At 38.8% G+C, this 16,571-nt stretch overlaps 2 protein-coding genes across 3 annotated transcripts; one reads left to right on the top strand and one right to left on the bottom strand.

The window, feature by feature from the left end:
• Window positions 1-3,248: 3,248 nt before the first annotated feature.
• On the top strand, window positions 3,249-5,569 carry LOC119013614 (amine sulfotransferase-like). Its single transcript, XM_037088313.1, has 6 exons — window positions 3,249-3,617; window positions 3,703-3,908; window positions 4,320-4,446; window positions 4,588-4,682; window positions 4,775-4,946; window positions 5,029-5,569. The coding sequence occupies exons 1-6, from the start codon at window positions 3,476-3,478 to the stop codon at window positions 5,136-5,138; spliced, it is 852 nt and encodes a 283-aa protein (XP_036944208.1). The 5' UTR covers window positions 3,249-3,475; the 3' UTR covers window positions 5,139-5,569.
• Window positions 5,567-10,709, bottom strand: eif3d (eukaryotic translation initiation factor 3, subunit D). 2 transcript variants are annotated; one of them, XM_037088309.1, is made up of 16 exons: window positions 10,552-10,709; window positions 9,274-9,399; window positions 9,117-9,162; window positions 8,836-8,972; window positions 8,642-8,727; window positions 8,419-8,491; window positions 8,046-8,161; window positions 7,825-7,957; window positions 7,583-7,730; window positions 7,314-7,444; window positions 7,111-7,196; window positions 6,867-6,996; window positions 6,562-6,704; window positions 5,982-6,174; window positions 5,764-5,857; window positions 5,567-5,677 (listed from the first exon to the last, which is right to left on the bottom strand). In XM_037088309.1, the coding sequence occupies exons 2-16, from the start codon at window positions 9,394-9,396 to the stop codon at window positions 5,664-5,666; spliced, it is 1,653 nt and encodes a 550-aa protein (XP_036944204.1). In that variant the 5' UTR covers window positions 9,397-9,399; window positions 10,552-10,709; the 3' UTR covers window positions 5,567-5,663. The 2 variants fall into 2 exon arrangements, with proteins under 2 accessions (XP_036944204.1, XP_036944203.1); XM_037088308.1 differs by having other exon boundaries at window positions 8,046-8,167.
• Window positions 10,710-16,571: the final 5,862 nt, after the last annotated feature.

The raw sequence follows: 16,571 nt of genomic DNA on the forward strand, positions 1-16,571 counted from the left end.
GTATATAGGAACCTCCTGTGAGTTGCATGGATTCCACTACAGAGGTTTGTTAATTAAAGTAAAGAAGCTCATTCTGTCTGGGAAGAAGTAACTCAGAATGGACCACTGCCTTTGAAAAAAATATTAAGTGAGGTAGCTCATTCTTTCAGGAAATACCTATCAGAATGCACCACAACCTCAATAAATGTAGTTATTATGTATATTTCCTACTGCATTTAAAGGCAGCATCAGGATGTCAGCTTTGAGTAAATAAAGATACTCCAGTGTGAACACACCAGCACACACATATGAACACTTTCGTTATCAATTATGGAAGCCAAGAACAGCCATGGATTTTTCTTCTTTTTTATACACTGTTAATCTTGTTAAATTATCAACAGACAATAACCAATAGACTCCTCTGCTCTCCACACAGACTATTCTCTTCAACCAAAGTCTGCTCATATGACTAGTCAATACTACTCAGATTACAAAAAACAACATAAACCAGAACATTTGCAACTATTTATTGTTATTCATATGATTCTGTGCCCATATACATATGTTTGTACAGATAATACTACTACCAATCATATTAGTAATGATAATGATTGTGATGATATAGAATTCTACAATATTTACATGCAACTCTGTAAATGTTTGTAATATGTAAGTAGATGACACAATGAATGAGAGCACGGTGAGGAGACATGAAGAAGAAGACGACTGCGGATATCGCTTGTTCGCGTCAATGAGCTTTTATTTTGGTACTTCTGGTGAGAGGCAGTGTGAATTTGCATATTATAAATATTTAGTTTCACCCACGACATTTAGATTTATCATTTAATATTTAGATTTTGATTTAACATTTAGATTGAACATTTAACATTTAGATTTACATTTAATATTTAAATTTACATTTAATATTTAGATTTACATTTAACATTTAAAATGTATATTTTAACTTAACATTTAGATTCAGGTGTTACATTTAGCATTTAGATTTAACATTGAGATTTAGATTTAACATTTAGATTCAACATTTAACATTTAGATTTAACATTTGGATTTAAATTTAACATTTATATCTAAATTTCACATTTAGATTTAATATTTAACATTTAGATTTAAATTTCACATTTAGATATAGATTTAACATTTAGATTTAAATCTAACATTTAGATTTAGATTTATCATGTTAAATGTTAAATCTAAATCTAAATGTTAAACATTTAACATTTAGATTTAGATTTAACATTTATATTTACATTTAACATTTAGATTTAAATTTAACATTGAGATTTAGATTTCTCATGTTAAATTTTAAATCTAAATCTAAATGTTAAACATTTAAGATTTAGATTTAGATTTAACATTGAGATTTATATTTAACATTTAGATTAAATTTCATATTTAGATTTATATTTTACATTTAATCTTTAGATTTAGATTTAACATTTAGATTTAAATTTCACATTTAGATCTAGATTTAATATTTAGCATTTAGATTTAACATTTAGATTTAAATTTAACATTTAGATTTAGATTTATCATGTTAAATATTAAATCTAAACGTTAAACATTTAACATTTATATTCAGATTTAACATTTATATTTACATTTAAGATTTACATTTATCAAGTTATATGTTAAATCTAAATGTTAAACATTTAACATTTAGATTTAGATTTAACATTTATATCTAAATTTCACGTTTAGATTTAATATTTAACATTTAGATTTAAATTTCACATTTAGATATAGATTTAACATTTAGCATTTAGATTTAACATTTAGCATTTAGATTGAACATTAAGATTTAAATTTAACATTTGGATTTATCATGTTAAATGTTAAATCTAAATGTTAAACATTTAACATTTAGATTTAGATTTAACATTTATATTTACATTTAACATTTAGATTTAAATTTAACATTGAGATTTAGATTTCTCATGTTAAATTTTAAATCTAAATCTAAATGTTAAACATCTAACATCTCAGTGTTAAATCTAAATCTAAATGTTAAACATTTAACATTTAGATTTATATTTAACATTGAGATTTATATTTAACATTTAGATTAAATTTCATATTTAGATTTATATTTTACATTTAATCTTTAGATTTAGATTCAACATTTAGATTTAAATTTCACATTTAGATCTAGATTTAATATTTAGCATTGAGATTTAACATTTAGATTTAAATTTGACATTTAGATTTAGATTTATCATGTTAAATATTAAATCTAAACGTTAAACATTTAACATTTATATTCAGATTTAACATTTATATTTACATTTAACATTTAGATTTAAATTTAACATTTAGATTTAGATTTATCATGTTAAATATTAAATCTAAACGTTAAACATTTAACATTTATATTCAGATTTAACATTTATATTTACATTTAAGATTTACATTTATCAAGTTATATGTTAAATCTAAATGTTAAACATTTAACATTTTCCATGATGTTTCTGTAGATTTTGCAACTCTCCAGAGACATAAGTGTGTAGAAGTGATACATTAATTATTTGTCGTCAGTACAACTTTCAGCTATCCAACCACGTTGTATTTGCAAGCTGTTAGGATTAATATATTCAACAGACACTTCATTTACACTCAGTCATTCATTTTTCCACGATACAGTTGTAGCATCATCCTGGTTTGACCACATCAGGGAGTGGCATTCAGTGAGAGACCAGTACAACATCCTCTTCCTGACCTATGAGGACATGATTTTGGTAAGATCTGTCCCAACAGTTGTTCAGCTTTTTTTATGTTGCCTGGACTGCAAAATGATGCCAGGAAAGAAGTGACAAATTCTATTAAATCTATGAAAGTCTGTTTTCCTTTTATGACCTTAAGACGCTCATGACCAAGATCTGCACTTTCTTGGGTAAAAACCTGAGTGAAGCAGCCATTGAGCAAGTTGTAGAAAAATCTACATTCAAGAACATGAAGAAAGACGTGAAAGCAAACTACAGTTTGATGTGTACAAAACCAAAAAAGTCTTGCTGGGCTCAGGACAAGTCCAGCAAGAGAAACCACCACAGCAGGCTTCTAAAATATTCTCAAATATCTATCATGTTCGACTTAACACCAGAAAGAGACATCCAGCCCTGATACTCTATGGAAAGAGAGAGCTGTGTGTTTTATTTCCTCTTTGGACAAAGAATGAGTGTGATGTTGGATTTCAAAGTAACGGTTTAACACAACATAATACAGTCCACGATTCATAGTTAGGGTCATTGACCGATGTTTATTGTGTGATCTTTGTGTTTTGTTTTTTTTTAACACCAACACTTTTTTTTTTTTTATCTTCACTCTTGTTGGCAGTTTTCCAGATACAAACCAATAAAGGAAAAATCTAACAGTCATTAACTTGCGCAAGTGCAGAGTCCATCCACTGTACCTGGTGTTGACATTCTTCTCTCATTTCACGTGAGAACGTTCTCTCAGTCCTTCTTTGTGATTTAGAAGTAACATGGAGCAGATCACAGACCATCTTGTTAGGTACAAAAACTACAACTTTCCCATCAAATACACAACTGCAGAGTACATCGACTCACTGCAGAGCTTTGAAATTCGAGATAGTGACATATTCCTCGTCACCTATCCAAAGTCAGGTGAGTGTGTCAGACTCTTCAGAGGTATAGTGCTGTTTTTGTGTGATCAGTGATGTTCCATAACTTAACGTCCTTACCCCAACAGGGAGCATATGGACTCAGCAGATCATCATCTCCATCTGTGAGTTAGCTGGAGGTCTGAATGAATACCCAAACAACTTTGAGCAGATGCCGTGGCTGGAGTACCTGGCTGGTCGAGAAGATTACTCCCTACGCCCCTCTCCACGACTCTTCTCCTCTCACCTCACCCCGGCTCTCATGCCTGCAGGACTGAGGAACAAGAAGGGAAAGGTCAGTATTTATGAAGCATCAATCAATCCGACCTGGTGAATAAAAACTAAATGATGAATCTCAGTGTTGCATAGTTGCATGTAAATGTACTACAGATCATTTCTTTGGATGAACTGACTGATTGCTTCAGCTGCAAGATGAGAAAAAAAGTGATTACACTGATTACAAATTACAGACATGACTGATTTGCAGGTGACAAAGATTCTAGACGACTTCCACGACCATTACAAATTACTAGACGTCCCCAAGTAATACTAGTCCAGTGTGAATATGGCTGAAGCAATGCATTTATATCACTAGCAGAAACAGACTTCCATTTTAAATTTGTGCCTTAGCTTTAAATCAGTGCTTCATTAAAAGTGAAAAATCTGGTTTCTGCTCTGCGTTGATTGTTGTCTGTTTATTTAACAGATTATTTATGTGATGCGGAATCCAAAGGACGACATCGTCTCCTTTTACCACTTCAGTAATGTCTGGGTCGACATTGAGACGCCAAAGAGCTTTGAGCAGTTTTTTGAGGACTTTTTGACAGGCAAAGGTGAGATACCTCAGAGTCTGGGTAATGATGACCAGTCGAGGTTAAATGATAACCACATGACCATAAAGAGAGAGAATGTTTAACCTTGTTTAAAAATAGAAGTCTGTATTAAACTCATTCATTCATTTTTCCATAATAAAGTTTTTGCATCATCCTGGTTTGACCACATCAGGGAGTGGCATTCAGTGAGAGACCAGTGCAACATCCTCTTCCTGACCTATGAGGACATGATATTGGTAAGATCTGTCCCAACAGCTGGACTGCAAAATGATGCTGGTAAAGAAGTGACGAATTCTATGAAATCCATTAAAGTCTGTTTTCCTTGTAGGACCTGAAGACGGCTGTGACCAAGATCTGCACTTTCTTGGGTAAAAACCTGAGTGAAGCAGCCATTGAGCAGGTTGTAGAAAAATCTACTTTCAAGAATATGAAGAAAGACGTGAAAGCAAACTACGAGTTCATGCCAGAAACACATGTGAAGGGAAACTTCATGCGTAAAGGTAACTATGCAACATAACTGTAGCCACCTGCTCAGAAACACATGCAAAGATACAAGCTGTAGTTTTTGTTTCTTCATTACAGGTCAGATCGGTGACTGGAAGAACATTTTTACTGCAGCTCAGAGTGAAAGAGTTGATCGACTCCTTCAGGAGAAACTCGGCGACATGTCTCTGAAGTTCATCTTTGAATAAGCAGAGCAGCAACTACTTCCTCAAAACAAACACATCTGCCACATGTTGTGTAATAAACACTGTATACCTGTAGATGGGGCCAGAAATGTTTCAAATTGCAAATGTTTTGGGGTGTTTCAAGAGAAAAAATACATTTTTTGAACAGAATATTTGTGATTGCATCCATATTTTTAGAATAAGCTGCTGTATTTCTGCAAAGTATAATTAAGATTTAATCCCCAAGTATTGTGATTCAGTGACGTTTTTCGTTTGTATTCATTAACTGACTGCATTTCACCATAATCACACACAACTCCGTCTGCAGCTGCTAATGTGTAAGCTGCATCACGTAAAGCATCTTTCACGATGAAATGATTTGCAACCCATGTTTGGACTTCTGTACCATGAAGAAATGAACAATCCTGAGTGAAAACAAAACAACAAGAACGTCAGTTGGCCAATCTGTTGTCTTTATTGAATGTCAAAGGAATTAAATTGTTTATGTATGTTGAAGGCTGCTTCGGTCTCCAGGACAAACTCCACACTTCAGTTCTCTTCGTCTAGAAGAGAAAGCATAAAAGAAAACAGGATTTAGATATTTAAAAAAGAAGAATTAATCTGATAGCTCATCAGAACTGAATCTCACCCTCTTCCTCCTCATCCTCCTCATCTTCCTCTTCTTCCTCCTCTTCATCGGAGCTGAAGGTTCCATCAGGCAGGCTGTACACCCGGATCACTTGCTGTTGAACAAATAAATAAGTAGCATCGACCCGTTAGCTCCACATTTCACACCTGCTTCTAAAAACAGTAAGTCTTTATGAATCTCTGCTGCACTGAGCACGAGCAGAAACATCGACGGCTCACCTTGTTGGGGTCCTTGAGGATCAGGTACTTGCCCTCGTCCAGCTTGCGGCAGATATCGATGACGCAGCGGAGGATTCCCCAGGCGTTCTCCATGCTCAGGTTGATCTGGCTGGCAAACTCGTTGGGTTTGAACTGCTGGGTGCCCAGGATGACGTGACGAGCAGAGTCCTTCACGTGGTACCGAGACACGTACCTGTCCGACACAGTGATGCAGACGTCAGTTAAAACTTTGACAAACTGAAATGTTTGTGGTTTTTGTTACCATCGAGGTGACAGAACCAGGCGGAATGTGTTCAGCGGGTGACATATTGGTTTGTATCACATCAAAAAACACTCAACGGCTCATCTCAAGTATTGTGATTCAAATTTCTAGAGTATCTCAGAATATGTTCAAACTAACTTCTTTTATTTAAACAAATATTTCTGGGATTCCTCTTTGTACCACTAGAGGGAGCCTGTGTACCACCAGAAGTACCACAGTACACTGCAATCTTTTTACAAGGTGGACCTGTTGCTAAGGCTAAATGCTAAGACAATGTTCTGGCCTCCATCTGCAGAATCCCTTGTGCGTGTTCCTCACCCCAGTTTGAGGTACTCTGATCCAGCCAACATGGCGCAGCAGGTCCAGCGGGCCAGTTTGTAGCTGTTGTTCTTCAGCTCGGTGGCGAGGACGGCTCCTCTCTGGGAGTCCAGCTTCTGACGCCAGTCCACTCCGTTACAATACTGACGACAGACAGAGCAACAACAGACTTTCAACAAATCAGTGACACTTTAACTGGCACTCAAGTTAAAGGGTATGAAGATAAAAACAACATTTGAATACAGATTGTGTTTTCAGGCCTGGTATTATTATATTCTTATGTTTGCATTCATGCGTCCTCTTACCCTGGAGTCCCACTCGTTCAGGGTCTTGACGTTAATGAAGGACACTTCTCCATTGGCACCGGTCATCACTCCATCGTGCTCACAGCGGACGATCAGATCAATGTCTTCCCCAAGCTTCCAGTGACGGTACCTGAAATGCAAAAACAAGCCGTGAGCCTCAGAGGAAGCTGACTTACAGAAGTCATGATGACACTAGAATTGACTGAGGTGACAGTAAACTAACCAGCAGGGTTCAGAGTCTCACCTGTAGGCTACAGATGCCACCTCACTCTTGTCCATGTCCTCCTCCACAAATGGGTTGGGGTTAGGAAACTTGTGCCGCTCTCCACCCTGAACGAAGGAAAATAAAATGCCATTAAATAAACACACATGTAAAGTCTCAGTGATCCATACCTTCATGTCTAAAGGTAAAGGAGGTGTAGAGGTTTGTATCATGTGCCTCCTTACCATGCGTAAACACTGCTGGCTGAAGTTGTGGTTGATGTATGTGGCCTCCATCGCCAGGTTACGAGGAGAGTTGAAGGAGTTGCCTTCATCCTGCGGGGGCTCGTTGGCAGTCTCGCTCACAGTTAGCAAATCTGAAAGGAGCCATTACAGATGTTAGAGCAGCATAGCAGGGAGGCAATATGTAACACAGCGTCATTCAGAACATTCAGTCACCTCAAAAGTTATCTGAACGACAACAACAAAGACAAGTTGATCTCTCAAAGACTCACCAAAGTCAGAGTTGTCCCTCTTATCAAAGAACAGCTTGTTGCCGACTCTCTGCACGATGATGTCCCAGGAGTTGACTGAGCGCGTGCAGCACATCAAGGTGGCCAAGATGGCATCAGTGGCAAACACATTCCCCTGAGTCTTAGCCAGCTGTAAATACAACACAACATACCCATTAATACACAGAAAGACTCAAACACACGTCTGACCGTTCTTGATGTGTTTCGCTCATCATGTGAATGACCTTGCGGATGACGGGGTCGTCAGTGGTCGTGACGGTGTGGAAGATCCTCTTGATGCTTTTGAGCTGCTTCTCATTGCGGGTGGTGATCCGGTCGAAAGCTTTATCATAATACTCCAGAGCTCCGCAGCACTCACTGCAGGACACAGGAAACAGATACTCATCACCTTCTGTGTTTTCCCCGATTTACAATCGCTAACACGCAGCAGATGTGTTTCACTCACATGTCAACAGGGTCAGCCACCTCCATGTATCTCATCTTCATCAGTCTGGGGAAGTCCATTTCCTCCTTCACCTCCCAGTCGCTCCGAACCTCCACTGATGAGTCTCTTGGTTTCAGCTGAGCCTTGAACAACAAGGACATCATGAGGGACGGAGGAACTCTTCCCCAAAACCCTCAAAACAACTTCTTTCACAGACGATCACTAAAGATTCATGCATGTCCTGTAGAACTGCGGTGATCAATATATTAGTCTCCATCTACTTTAATAATCAAACAATAAAGTCAAAATTCTCTCAATTACAGCTTCGTAAATGTAAATATGTTCTAGTTTCCTTTCTCCTCTAATCCACTAATAGAAATAAACAAGTCGAGACCTGGGATTTCTGGTCCCACTTCTGACGGACACCAAACTGCTTTTGGAATTTCTTCTGCAGTCTCATACGATCCCTGAAAAGACACAAACACGAGGTTAAACTGAAGCCTTTGCAACACGATCAGCCATCCACACAGAATGTGCAGATTTGATCTCATCTTAAGATTCTTCTTCCCTTGTGCTGAGTCACAGGAAGTCATCTGAAAGTTGCGACAGAGTCTCACCTCTCCTTCTGCTTGGCGCTCTTCGGCAGCGTCTGCATGTTGAACTGGGTCAGGTTCCTGCGGTCCTTGTCCCTGCGCAGGTTCCTCTGTTCAAACAAACATGTTATTAGTTAAAATAAAACAGAAAGGCACTTAAAACCTTAAAATCAACTGACACATGAGTTGAAGGAGAGCATTAAGTGTGTTTGTCGTACCTGAGCAAACCTCATGCGGTTCCTCTGGTAGGCCGTCTTCTGCGTCTTGGCGGTGTCCACCAGCTGGAAGCTCGTCTCATCCTCCTCATGAAAGTAGGCATACTGACTGCCGCCTCCGAACTGAGAGGAATACTTATCTGAAGACAAAATAATCACAGAACTGCATCAGAATGCATCTTGAAACAATACGATAATCACTGTTTCTTTTATCTAACCAACTGTTAGCTGAGAAAGGCACATGTGGCATGTGGCATATGTGGATGGTCAGCTGTCTTACTCACTTGTGTATCTCTTGTCTTGATAAGTCGCTCCAGTCCAGTCAGCAACCTGACAGAGAAAACATACAGCATGAAGAAAAAAAACTGTGGCAAAAAACTGACGACCATTTGGTTCTTCCAGTTCATACATGTATGAGGAGGTCATGTCTGAAACACAAACCTTTCCCAGGCGGTCTCCTTTGCTGAAGGGCTGGTAGGGCATGTCTTTAAACTTCTCTGGGACCGCACACGGACCCCATCCGGATGGGTTGTCCTGGATCACGGGGGCGTTGAACTTGGCCATGGTCTGAAGTCAGAGTGGAGAAGACTTCAGTCACCAAACAGTTACATAAAAGTATGTCCAGACTGTCAGATAATACATGATATACATCTTTTATTTTTACATCTACAGGGTCTCAGCCTGAAGAGCAGCACTGATTTCTCCAGCAATGCACTAAAACAAATAGGCACTGATCAGCTTGCGCAGTGGGCTAGTCATCATCGACCCCAAGTCTCCAACAACAAGACTAACACACTGAAACCTGGACATGATCATGTTATATTGGTGCTAAACAGATACAATTAGTCGATCTTGACATCTGAAGTTGAAGTCTGAAGAAGATCTCTATTAGCTTGATGACTCTGATGTTTGCAGTATAGTTGTTTCTTAGTAGGGAAATCTATGAATCCACCAGTGAAGCACTGGTTCACATTGACTTTATCTACTGGAAGTTATAACAAAAGGAACCCTTGTTTTCACTGGAATAAAAGCAGCTATGTGGAATTAATAGATGAAGAATTATTCTCACTGACACGCCAGTTTAAATCAGTGTATGAACTGATGGATGGGACTTTAGTTTAGAAAATGAACGCTTCTGATTTTAAAAGTTAACGCTTTGTACTAATCCGTAAAAAGCCTGCCATCAGAAGGGACAGAACTCCATTAAGATTACACTGAATTAACAGATGTTACATTGATGTCTTTACACTGACTGTGTGTGTTGCTCTGTCAGAAGAGGTGGTCGGTGAACAAGCTGATCACCAACACGTCGATATATTTGTAGGTTTTATACAACATCTGGCACCCCTAGCTAACGTTAGCATGGTGTTACCTTCACTTGTCAGGTCACATGCTAACAGATCGGGCTAATATACGAATAATCTCGACTGTAATACGAAATAGATCAATTACGGATACATGTGTGATGTCAAAAAAAAAAAAGAGAGATCGGAGCTTTTTCTGGGTCTTCCTGGGTTATATGTGTGCCGGTCTGACTCAGTTAGCTAACGGTGGCTAATGCTAACGCTAGTCATCTTGCCAGGTGGCCGCGCTAGCAAAGCTAAGCTAACTGGGTGGACCGCTACAATCGTCTTGACGGGATCCTCCGCGATTTAGCAACAGTCACGACTGGAAACGGCCTCTTCTCCCGCGTCTGTACCCATTTTACTGCGATCTTACCGTGTGTGATGTGACACTATCAGGCCTTTTAATCCAACCGGTCCTTTAACGGTGCAAATCCCCGACAGAGCGCCGGTGTGAAAGGAAGTGGTGGGCTGCCGTAAAGCGGAAACTGGTTCCTGTCGTATTACGAGTACAGCTGTCGTAATGTCAAACATGCAGCCCCCACTAATGGCTAATGAGCGCTATGTGGCTAAAGAGAGCTAATATGTTTCTTATAAACATATGATTATTATACATACAAATTAAAGTATGTATAAACAAATATAATATAAATACATATATTGCTTATATTCGTGGAGTAACTCACAACAGTCGTGCTTTGTAAGTGTGTATTTTGAAAGGATTTGCCGGAAGTGCTTGTATGTAATTGTCCTTAACTTTGAGTTTTTTATTCACGTAAGGCTTAAAAACAAACATATTCCACAAATACATTAGGATTACAATTAAGTTATTTGTACGGAAAGGAAAGACAAAAAAAGAAGAACTGTTGAACTGTTGGCTAAATAAACTGAATGGATCAGAAATTTCTAAATAATCTGTAAAAAACATGAGCCAGAAGTCTTCAGATCCTATCATATAATACAGTGACAGCGAGAGCCCTTTATAACTATTTAAACTGATAACAGCAATAATAATGACTAAATATTCGTGTTAACATGCAAAGTTGTAGTTTCATGATCACTAGAAACCAAAGAGAGAACAGAGAATTATCGTTTTAAAGACATAAGTTATTTCACCTCTGGGTCAAATGTATTTTGTTTTATTTTGAAAGAATTGAACGGAAGTGCTCCAATGCCGTCATGTCTAGCTTGACGTCCTCTGTCAAGGTAATTCCTCATTGTGACCACAAGAGGGCGACAAACACTGATGTTTCTACAGCAGCAGCAAGGCAGAACCGTTTATATAATAATTAATAATAATACAATATAATAATTGATATAATAACAACTAATACAATGATAAAAACTTGATGATAAAAAAAGTTTCACTGCAGGAGACAAAATCTGTAAATGAAAAAAAATAATAAATACCAAAAAATACCAAACTTCTGAAAAAAGCCCAGCAAAGTTTACACATATAAACATATCTATAGATTTTTATACTTTATAGTCTTTTGTTTTCATTCTTGTTTTTACTCTTATTATTTACATTACTACTATTGTTGTTTACAGCCTTATGAGTTCATGTCATTCATCTATTTCAAGCATTCATATTTCAGGTTTTATATAGAAAAATTGTGGCAAGAATACAAAAAAAAATACTCCCCGACACAAACTGGGAATAAAACCATTTTCTCTGTTTATGACGGACGAATGTAGATTTCTTCGCGTTCACGTTGTTAAAATTAGAGAAAAGTGTCTTAAATTAATCTTCTTTGTTTTCCTTCCACTTGATTTGCACATGAGAAACATAATTCCAGCTGCATTCATTCAACCACTCATGCATTTTAATTTGCCTCCTGAATGCCACGTCACACCGTTAATTAGGCCTGTCGAGGTGTGCAGGAGGAAAACTGAGCATCTTGTTTGATCTCGACGGGACAAACGCTCTGATCTCCTCCGCCATCGCACATCAGGACTCGTCCAGTGCGTTTAATAAATCCCTTCAAATCCATTTAAGATGTTTTTCACACATCGTAAAGGTCAATCAATCTGATCGATACTGATAAAACGTGTGTGTCTGAGTGAAGGGTGTCAGTTCCACATGTCAGGTGTTGTCATGTGACTGAATGATGCTGCTGTCAGTGCACATCTGGTCCTCCAACACATCTGTATTCATCTACACGTCACTGGATTGAGTGTAACTGAGCGCATTTAATTTTCATACGCTTGTTTAATCTTGCCGACTGAATATGTGAGGTTTTAATGCAGGACTTTTGCTTGTAACAGAGTATTTTTCTCAGGAAAGTATCTGATTACTTCTTCCTCTGCAGCCATTTTAAATGTTCTCTCCGCTGCGTCGTCGCCTGGCAGCCGGGCCCTGACTCACGCCCGACCGTCGGCCTTCAGGGATCTTCGAGGCAGCAGATGGTAAACACGGCACGTCATGTTAATCGTGAATATTGATGAAGATGTGATTGATTATTTCTATAAACCAGATAGATTCTTTTGCTTCATCACTGTGCAGCTTTGATGTGCTTTTGCCGCAGCTCGATGGACGGCCTCTTCGCTTCGCTCCAGACATCTCAACAACTGCTGGATGGTTTGCTGTTAAAGTTTTGTGCAGACGTTCAAGGTCCCCGAAGCACGAATCCCCCGCATGACTTTGGTGATGCTTCACATGCAGTTTCTCTCAGAGAGAAGTATTTATTATCAGGAGAAACTTCAGAAATGTAGTCTGAGGTGTTCAAAAACATTATTAAAGGACTGAACTTCTGACTCTGTGTGTGTCTTTGAACAGCACAGAGACTAAAACACTGACTGGTGTCATCATCATACCGGCTAACCGGCTCAAAAGTGACTATAAGTATAACCTGAAGGTGCTGCTAACACTTGTAGCAGTTAGCAGACACTAAATCGTACTTAAAACAATCTAATACTCAGGATTCTTTATGACCCACGAAAGCAAACATGTCCTTTAAAGTAGTGTTTAAAATATTTTCTTTTAAAACAAATGCACAGTTCACAAGATGGATATCACATGTCAAGGTGCTCGTACCGCTTCTGTCCACAGGGGTCGCCAGAGTCGACCGAAAACGGTTCCTTGCAGCTGCTTTAATATCTTAAAAGTTTGTCTTAAAGTTAAGTAATGTCTTGCTTCAGTATTTCTAATGTAAACTTACATGTTATCTTAAAAAAATATCAGTAGAAATAAGGAATCATTTTAAATCTAATAAAACATTTAAATCTAAAATAAGGTTGAGTCGTTTGTAATAGAATACTCAATAATAGAGTCATTTATTCTGCTGCTGCTGCTACACTGTGTGTGTGTGTGTGTGTGTGTGTGTGTCCTCATTAATTAGCACACAAACGGATGTCTTCATGTCTTTAAGCCTTCTGGCTCTCGTCACCCTTTCATGAAACGTGTCACTCTTCTCTTTTAATGAACAGACTGTGAGATCAGCGTCACAAACACTTCAGCTCGGAGGCTTTCTCTCTTTTTCATGAGTGTTTTTTTGTTTCCTTGTTCTGCTATAATCCAGTGGTTTTGAACAGAAACTGGAAAAATGAAGAAAAATAACTGATTTTGTGCAGCAGAAAGTTTTCTCCCAACCTTGAATCCTACAAATCATCGCAAACCGACGAGCTGCAGAATTCTCTATCTGTCTGTTTAACGCATGTGACAGGTAATTATGATCAGGAGATAACTGCTAACACCTGTGTTCAATCAGAGACACGCTCGCCCCTCGCTCACCAGTGATTACAGCAACTTCTATTAATAACCAGAGGGTGTGTGTGTGTGTGTGTGTGTGTGTGTGTGTGTGTGTGTGTGTGTGTGTGTGTGTGTGTGTGTGTCTTGGATCAGAGTGACACGTTCAACACTTTGTTCAGTTTCTTTATGCTCAGAAATATTCATCATTTTGGAAAAAAATACTCTTATTTACTTTAAGCCAGGAGTTGAATTTCATTTTCCTTAATTTCATTGTTCATTCAGCTGAGATGATGCACAACATGTTTCGCACCACATGTGGCTAAAAGCTAATTTTCCATCTGTTCTCCCTGAGCCGAGACCTCAACCACTGTACAGGAAATAAGGATCAATTACAGTAAATCAAAAACATTACAGTTAAAACAAATCAATAAAAACAAACCAAAAGAAACATATGGTAACTGGACGATCACGACAAGGACGATGACAATAACTACATTAACAACAACAACAACTGCAGCTACAACAGAAATTGTTAGCTTAGCACAAAGACTGGAAACGAGGGGAAACTGCTAGCCTTGTTCTGTCCAGAGGTTACCGACCTCCAGTGAGGATCAAACAAACAAGGTGTTACAGGTCAGGCTGCACACAAATATAAAACAACAAACATGTAAATCTAGAGGGAGATGCCCCAATGTCAAATACTCAATAATAAACAATATAAATAAACAAATAAATAAATGCTTTTTCAGGGGATAATCAAACTGAAATGTGCTCCTACAAGCTGCAGTGACATAAAATGTTAAACTGAAGGTGTGTGGAGGCTTCAGGGCTCCAAGAATAAACACAGTTTCCTCAATAGAAGGATGAGGAGCAGCAAATAAACCACAACAGGTCAATAACAACCTGGCAACCTGAAGGGACGTTCAGAATGAGCCGCCTCTTCAAAAAAAAAGGTCGTCGTCACACCCTGATTGGCTGGGACCAATCAGCAGCAAGCTGCTTCCACTCCTCCATCAGGTGTGAGTCTCCCCACCTAGGATTTGGGAACATACTAGTGGTAGCTTTTTTTTTTTTTTTTTTTTTACCGTGCAAACATGAGCGTGGTGTCGACAAGAAAGCACCTCTCAGTTTTTCAGTTTTACTTTAAGAAATGTAAACTAATTAAAACAAAAAAATAATAAATCTAAAGACTAAATCTGGACGGATGAACCACGCGGCACATTTTCATCCGAAACAATTTGCTGAATCACAGACATGAAACATGTTAATGAGGTTCCACGTACCTTTGGGGAAACTGTGCCTGCTTTTAAATCAACACCAACACTTGAGCTGAAGTGATATTTGATTTAATTTAAAAATAAAATTAAAAGAAAAAAAAACACACAGAACCTAATAAAGACTAAGTGGGATAATTGTGCAGCTCCTCGTGTGTCCTGATCACATGAATTAAAAAAAAATGTGTGTTATTCTGGAATAAATCAGGATGCGTAATCCAAAGAATCTGTTACGTTGTGTGTCTGTGTGTGTCTGTGTGTGTGTGTGTGTGTGTGTGTGTGTGTGTGTGTGCAGCAGGGTTTCCATAGTTGCTCCTGCCAATGAAAACAAGAAGAAGAAGAAGAAGAAGAAGAAGTGAATAACAGCCTATTAGAGTTAACTTGAGTCTTGTCCATATTGTACGTGGGAGCGAGCCCGTGGGCTGAGAACCGCGGTGAGTCATCGTGAAGCCACCAGCAGTCCGACCGGCCGACCGACTGACTATCACCTCTTTGTGTTACAGCGAGCGCAGGTGGGTTATCGCTGGGGGGAGTCTGGGATCACACAGGCAGGAGGCCTCGACCAACAATATTTATAGCCGAACACACACACTCGCACAAACACTAGTAAACAGCTTACTCACACTCACACACACACGAAGGCCTCGTCGCAGCCCTGAACAAATCTCCGCTCTCATCAAACCGCCAGCCTCCAGGGGCCGCGCAAATAAAGTTTCAGCCCGGCAAATCCCTTTTTAATGTGCCTTTAATGACGGTTCTGTGCTCCACCGAGGATCTTTCTGCAGGAAGGGTTCTGCGTGGGCGAGCTGGTGCTGAAGAGCAGCAGCAGCAGCAGCGCGGTGATACGGAGCAGAGGCATCGCTTCACAGCCGGCTAAATATAAAACATGGCTGCTGTCAGAGTGTGTGTGTGTGTGTGTGCGTGTGTGTGTGTGTGTGTGTGTGTGTGAGGACTCATGAATGAACAGCGCTGAGGTGAGTTTCTGATGAATGATGCAGAGTTTGTGCTTCTGGGATTGAGATGCGTTTTTTTTTTTGTTTGTTTGTTTTTTTTTACCTGCAAATGTTTTTTTCTGTGTCGCTCATCAGTGGTGGAAAAAAAAAAACACAGTTAAAGGTGTAGTTCCAGTATTTTTGCAAACCAGGGCCCCTTGAATATTCACATGTTTTGCAGTCGCCAGGTTGTTTCTGCAAACCGCAGCTACGTCGAAGGTTGATATTGACGGCGAAGTCACGTTCACATAGCCAGCTTTCACGTCAGGAGGTGGAGGAGGAGAGGATTGTGGGCGTTGTTACACACCAACATGGCTGCCAGGAAGACATTTACAGGTGTTTTCAGTTGTAGCAGTGCGACTCCAACACCGGGCTGAGCTGTAAATCGGTCCAACAGTTCAGTGGAAGAGGGCTGATGTCTGACTTTATACATAAATTT

The sequence above is a fragment of the Acanthopagrus latus genome, chromosome 23 (assembly GCF_904848185.1).
Source record: "Acanthopagrus latus isolate v.2019 chromosome 23, fAcaLat1.1, whole genome shotgun sequence".
NCBI classification, from domain to species: domain Eukaryota; kingdom Metazoa; phylum Chordata; class Actinopteri; order Spariformes; family Sparidae; genus Acanthopagrus; species Acanthopagrus latus.

Bases quoted from the DNA above. Each gene is read 5' to 3' on its own strand.
- eif3d (XM_037088308.1), bottom strand. From the start codon at position 9,396: ATGGCCAAGTTCAACGCCCCCGTGATCCAGGACAACCCATCCGGATGG. The intron at 8,728-8,835 runs GTACGACAAACA...TTGTTTGAACAG, and splicing joins ACCGCATGAGGTTTGCTCAG to AGGAACCTGCGCAGGGACAA. The intron at 5,858-5,981 runs GTGAGCCGTCGA...TTTGTTCAACAG, and splicing joins TCCTCAAGGACCCCAACAAG to CAAGTGATCCGGGTGTACAG.
- LOC119013614 (XM_037088313.1), top strand. From the start codon at position 3,476: ATGGAGCAGATCACAGACCATCTTGTTAGGTACAAAAACTACAACTTT. The intron at 3,618-3,702 runs GTGAGTGTGTCA...TTACCCCAACAG, and splicing joins CGTCACCTATCCAAAGTCAG to GGAGCATATGGACTCAGCAG. The intron at 4,947-5,028 runs GTAACTATGCAA...TCTTCATTACAG, and splicing joins GGGAAACTTCATGCGTAAAG to GTCAGATCGGTGACTGGAAG.